The sequence below is a fragment of the Pteropus alecto genome, unplaced genomic scaffold (assembly GCF_000325575.1).
Source record: "Pteropus alecto unplaced genomic scaffold, ASM32557v1 scaffold125, whole genome shotgun sequence".
Classification (NCBI taxonomy): domain Eukaryota; kingdom Metazoa; phylum Chordata; class Mammalia; order Chiroptera; family Pteropodidae; genus Pteropus; species Pteropus alecto.
Window position 1 is genome coordinate 10,168,219 of NW_006436888.1, and position 6,297 is coordinate 10,174,515.

At 60.4% G+C, this 6,297-nt stretch overlaps 1 protein-coding gene across 1 annotated transcript in view; it reads right to left on the reverse strand.

Annotated features, from left to right (window-relative positions):
* Positions 1-4,770, reverse strand: part of CCDC27 (coiled-coil domain containing 27) — an 11,549-nt gene extending 6,779 nt beyond the window's left edge. Inside the window, exons 1-4 of the mRNA XM_025048538.1 lie at positions 4,579-4,770; positions 4,004-4,139; positions 2,910-3,020; positions 2,196-2,353 (exon numbers count right to left, since the gene is read on the reverse strand). Coding sequence (XP_024904306.1) covers positions 2,196-2,353; positions 2,910-3,020; positions 4,004-4,139; positions 4,579-4,770 — 597 coding nt within the window. The remainder of the gene's footprint in view (positions 1-2,195; positions 2,354-2,909; positions 3,021-4,003; positions 4,140-4,578) is intronic.
* Between the last annotated feature and the right edge of the window lie 1,527 nt (positions 4,771-6,297).

A 6,297-nucleotide genomic window follows, 5' to 3' on the forward strand; every position in this document is an offset into this window, starting at 1 on the left:
CTCCGGGTCCAGGAAGAACAGACCACTGTCCTGGGACCCGAAACCCCAAGCCCACGATGTCTACTGCTTTACTGCAGCCACATCGCGCCTTAGTGAGGTCCGGAATCCTGGCCAGGGCATTCCCCGCAGCCTGCCCTTCGGCCAGCCCCCCAACTGTGATCGAGGACACCGGTCTTCTGTGTGGCCCACACCTAACCAGCAACTCCCCCGAGATCCCCCCCGGGTCCCCTGCCTCCCATTCTCTAAATCACCAGGCCCTTAGTTCTTCAAAATGGGAGACACATCACAGAGGATTTTTTGTTTCCTTTCGGGCAAAGACAAACTGGAAGTATTTGTCCTCAGCAGATCTGAACTTAGAGAAATACTAAAGGGAGGTGGTCCAGACAGAAATCTGGAAGGAAAAGTAACTAGAAAGTCCTCGAATGTTTGGGAATTAAGTGACAGAGGCTTCCACATGGCCCATGAGTCAGAGAAGTAATCACAAAGGAAGTTAGAAAACGTTTTAAACTGAACAATAGTGAACATTTGGACATAGCGATATTACGTGCAGCTAAAGCAGTGATTAAGGAACAATTTATAGCCTTAAAAAGGCGTCTACCGTGGGAAACAATGGAAAAGCAATGATCTAAGTATCCGTCTCTTGAATTCCGGAAAAGAACTACAAATTAAACTGAAAGAATGCGGAAAGGAGGTAATAACACAGAGTGGGGGGGACGGGGAGAGGACGGTCCAGTGAAGACGGCGGCATCGTCACACTCGGGGTGTCTGCAGGGTACGTGGGACTTATCTGTGCTGTCAGGTTAAAGGGAAGAATAATCATGCAGGAACCATGTCTTTAGTTTGGCCACAGTGATTTAGACACGTGTAAGTGTCCCGAACAAGACAGCGATCAGTGGGAAGGAGGCGCTGGTTCCAGCTGGGGCCGCCGAGTTCGCACGGCGCACGCGGTGCTGCGGCCCGTGGCTGTCCCGCCTCCAGGGGAGATCCTCTTGCCCACGACCGCTCGGACGAGGCAGAGAGAAAACCCTGAGGCCAGCGCTTGAGCTCCTGGAGGCAGCCGAGCCTGCGGCCGCCCCTCGTCCCGGCCGGTTCACGTACGGCAGCTGAGAATTCCGTCCCCGCTGTTTAAATTCATCCTTTTACACACCTCCACGCGACTGTCTAATGGCGTCCTTGGGCGATTTCCCCCGAAGTGGAATTGCTTGGGCAAAGGACATCAACACTTTTTACATTGTGAGATCCATCACAAAACGCAGAGGTCACGTTTCGGAAATAAACGTAAAAGGTCGGCCCCCGCTGTGTACCCACCAACCGCCCAACGTTTTGTGTTATTCATTTCCATAATCGTCATTAAAGCTTCGCCAGCCTCAAAAACAAAACGGAAGCCAAGTCTGAGAAAAGCCCGACAGAGAGAGAAGCCTGGCGGTGTCCACAATGAAGGAAGCCGCGTCCTGCAGGCTCTCCGGCGGCTGCGGCTGGATGATAACAGGAAACTACGCACAGAAAAACCTCGCTTACCAAAACCAAAGGCGGCGGGCGGGGGCGGGGACTGAATACCTTAAAAGGAATCGAATGTGTTGTTTTAAAAACCAACCGTGTAAAAAACCTCCGGGCACGGACGGCCTCAATGATGAATTCTTCAGAATTTAACAAACAAATCACTGATCTTCCGCAAACTGAACAGAAAAAGGGGGAGCTCGTCCCGACTGTCTTTTGGTTATGAGGCCAAATAACTCTGACGCCAAAATCTCACAAGGGAATGACAAGACAGGCGAACTGTGGGTCAGGCTCCCTCGTACACACAGGTGAAAGAAATGTCGACTCGTAGGTGGGCCTTTGCATGACAAGCTGCTTGGTGCTACTTTTAAGAAGACATTCTCCCAAGCGGAACGCCTGGGGCAGAAGGCGGACAGATGGCCGAAGGTCATGATACACGCTGGCCGGCGGCACATGAGTCGGTGAGGTCCACGGCGGCTTAAAGCGCCACCTTCTGGATGACGATGGACGGGGCCAGAAGCTTGGCAAAGCGTCCACTTCGCAGATGCCACAGGAGGGGCCTGGAGGTCAGCTCGGCCCATGTCTGGGGACCTGACCGGATTCCCGCCACCAGATTCTAGAACCAGAGCCCATAGGGCAGACGGCGCATCCGCTGCACCTGGACGCGGGCCGGGCCCCGGGGCGGCGCTCAGCGGTACCTTCTCATGGATGACGGAGATGTACCATGGTATCCGCTTTTTCATGTGGCTCTGCGCCAGGACTGGGCTGCCGATGACCGGGCTCCACGTCTGGGACTCACTCTTCTTCCGCAAGTAATGGAACTCGCAGGCGCTCTTGCTGAAGGGGAGGAGGTGCCCTGTGGGAAAGCGTGGGCGGTCAGACTCTCCCTGGGCTCTGGGTGGTGGCTTCCGTGCTAACGTCCACCCCAGAAGCGTCAGGGACCCTTCGCTGCCCAGCTGGCTCCTCTGCATCTCCCGGTCCGGCCGCTGCCGCCCGCCCCGCCCCGTGTGTGCTGGAGAGATGGAGGGAGGCGTCAAGCACCCTGCGGGATGCCCAGAGCCTGGGAGTCAGGACGATGGGGTCAGCCCCGTGCACGCGTGGCCCCGGACACCTTCCAAGGGTGTCCTCATATTCAGGCAAAGGGGACACCTGGGTGTGGCTTCCTCTCTGGATAAGTGAAAGTGAATGCATTTGTCAGGACAGTGCATGTCGGTCTCTCCACTCCAGGGGGACGCACCTCAGGGCCCCCCTCCCCATGTGAGGGACGTGGGGCCAGGCGGGCGGGCCGGGGAGGGGCGTTCCATGGAGCAGGAGCCCTAGGGAGAGTGGGGGTCTGGGCACGTGCAGGCACAGACGCTCAGGGCTTGGGGGCCAGGGAGAGAACCCCTGTGCCCAGCATGGCCTGCGCTCACCGTCCACCTGCGTGTCTGAGCCGTTCCGGCTGGAGGGTGAGTCCTCGGTCACCTTCCAGGCCTCAGAGCCAACGCACACCTCCTGGGGCGAAGTGACTGCCGTGGCCGAACCTGCGGGAGGTGAAGGATGCCGGCTCGCGACTACTGAGGCCCGTCTTCCCGGCCCTCCGAGGGAGGCGTTTTCATTCCGTTTTTTTAAAAAGCCGAGTAAGATGAAAGGTGACCTTTCCCCATGGGACTCCTGCCCGCTGCTGGGGCGTCCACTAGAAATTGACCAGGCGAGCTTAATCTCCACAAACAGATGGGTCCCCTCCCCGGGGCTGGGGGTGGACCCCGCGTTCCCTTCTGTAAAAAAGGCTCCTCCTCAAAGGGTCACTGTCTAAGCTGTCGTAAGCCACACCGATGGTGGGGCCCTCTGAGCATTATGGGGGCACAGACCCTGCACCCCGGACGCCGCGTGGTCCCTCAGCCCTTCCCAGAGACCTGGGTCCTGGGGTGCTGGCCGCTCCCCAAGGCCTTGGCCCTGAGATGAGACAGTCCAGAGCCTGGACAGTGGGTGGGATCCTGGCTGAGACCCACGGACGGGATTGCTGGCCACAGGTCATGGCATCATCAGCACCACTGCTCAGGACAGCACCATGTGTGGGGAAATGGGACCAGCCCAGGTCTGGAAGCCGGGGTCTGGGGTGACCCCTGGCCTGACCGATGCCTTCACTGCCGTCTCTGAGCTTCATGTTTGAGGGTCCATGACACAGTTGCTAAGGCTCCTTACAATGTCGGTGCCTAAAGAGCCATTTTTGGCCACGTGGACTTCTTGCCAGAAGCTTCCAGAATCTTCTACCTTCTCCCTCTCCCTCATCCCCAGCCCTACGGAATCTCCGGTGCGTGGACGTAGAAAAGCAGGAGGCTGGGCGAGGAATACTAACAGTCAAAGCGGCAGGTGGCCCTTTCCTCTGTCCCCCGCTCCCCCGGCCCCACGCACGGGGACAGTCACAGAGGTCCAGAAGCAGCAGGGGCCGCCCCGTAGGCCGATGCTGCCAGGAGGGTCCGGCCTGGGACGGAGGCTGTTTTCCCGCAGGGGCGGCAGGCCTCACCGTAATGGGACATGGACGTGGCTCGCGTGCAAAACTGGGGGCAGTCGGGTCGCTGGAGAAACATCTTCCGCAGCGACTCCACCTCCAGCATGAAGCTCGTGTCCTCGGGGCTGGAGTCCTGCTTCAAGTCACTCTGCTGGAGTGGGGAAAGGACAGCTGGGTGGAGAGGGCCCTGGCACGTGTGCCGACGGCGGGGTCCGTCCCCTCCCTGCCGGCCGCGAGCTTGCCGAGGACAGGCGCGGGGCCCCTGCTCCAGCAGCTGCACACGCCGTCCATTCGGGGAGCCTGTGGGGATGGGACCCTCCGGGCTCCCTCCGCATAGGACAGACCACGAGCCTCTCCAGCCGAGCCCCCCGCCTAACCGCGCCCCCCGCAGCTGCCCCCCGCTTTGCTCCTTGTCAAGCTGCCCCCACGGCAGGCTCGGGCAGACGATCCTCCCACTGCTCCTTGCTCCCTCGGGAATCTACCTATTGCGATGTCACCAAGACTAATTTGGGGCTCCCTGGGCTGGCCACCCCGAGGCCTTCCTCCAGCTGGAGAAGCGGGTCACCTCCCAGGCCCCTGCACGCCCGTACCAGCCGCCGGTAGAACCAGCCCGCGGCGTGAGCCGACTCGCTGAGCACGCTCTGTTTCCCGCCGAGTCTGCACTCGAGGGCGTGGCGGTCCCGGTCGGCCACCGCCCGCAGGGCCCGCAGGCCCCTCTCCATCAGGCTGGCCGGGGGACTCGCGCTGGGCTTTCGTGGCCGGCTGGTCTCCAGACACAGCATCGGGAGCTGGGGACAAGGGACCGAGGACCAACCCAGTGGCGACTAGGTGACCTCTGGAACAGGGCGTCGGGGGAGGGCAGCCTGGACGCAGCAGCGGCACAGACGGCGCAGACCGGCCTCCAAAGTGCCAGGTCCCGTGGGATCCTGGGAGCTCCGTGTGGCATCACAGACGTCTCCATGGAAACGGAGCAGGTCATTCGTCTCGATTTTCCACCGGGCAGGGGACGCAGAAGCTGCACCTTCTGGGTCGCGGGAGGTTCCAGGTGGAGAAGGGGCCGGAGGCCTTAGCGGCCCGACCTGTTTTCTTGTTTCCTCATCGATATTTTTCCTTATTGAAACCCCGACCCCTGGGTCAGTGACTGTGACGTGAAAATGAGACGCCCCTGGCTAAAATCCACAATTCAGAAGCTCTTCCTAACCCCCGATGTTGTCACTTTTTTAAAAAGACACAATGGGGGGTGGAGAGGTAGACGCCTCTCTGCCATTTCGTTAAAGCCACCCTGCCCCAGGCTCTGGGACTTGCCGAGGACGTGGGAAGCGGTGCTGGCATGTCCCCGCCCAGGCTGCCACCCGGAAACATTCTGCGCAGCCACTTCACGTTTCTCAAGCTGCGGTGTGGGTGTGAAAACGTGACAGTCGGTGAAAGAAGCCGGTGTAAAGGGCCACGTCGCGTGTGATTCCACGGGCGTGAAGTGTCCAGGACAGGCACCTCCATGGAGACAGGCCCGCGCTGGTGGCTGCGGGGCTGGGGGCAGGGAGGGACGGGGGGGCAGGGAGGAACGGGGGGGCAGGGAGGTCCCACGGGCGTGAAGTGTCCAGGACAGGCACCTCCACGGAGACAGGCTGCGGGGCTGGGGGCAGGGAGGAACGGGGGGGCAGGGAGGAACGGGAGCGGCAGCCCAACACGTGCTCGGTCTCCTTTTGGGGCCATGGGAATGTTCTGGAACTGGATCGTACTGAGGGCAGCACGATATCGTGACCGTGCTACGTGCCACCAAGCACATGCTTTAAAATGGTGACGTCTACCTCAGATCAAGGGAAGCTAGTCTGAGCCCACCGCCCCTTCAGCCCGTCCTGCAGGGCACGGAAAATGCCAGCCCCTGGAGGGAGCGAGCGCAGCGGGGTTTTCCGAGGAGACGGATGGGCCGCCCCAGCGTCCACCCCGTGGGTCCTCCGAGTTCACCCTGCTCACCGGCCCCCCAACGACCGCCGGCCGGTCTGCGCTGGCTCAGAGCTTCAAAGGAAGTTGGAGCGTGGAACTGAGGTCTCCAGCCTACTTCAGAGTCACATGCCCCTCGCTGCTTTCTCTCTGGTCCAGCGAAGGGCCCCTTTCCAGCCACGATGCTCCCAGTCCTTTTCCCGCAGTTCATGGGAGGTGCGACCTGCCATCTTGATTTCCGCCCAGGAAGGGTGCCCGGAACCGGAAGCTGCGAGAGCTGGCAGGGGCCCGTGAGAACACACGTGAGCCGCAAAGATTTTGGGGTCACCCTCCTGTCATTAGAGATAAAAACAGTACTAGGGCGATCC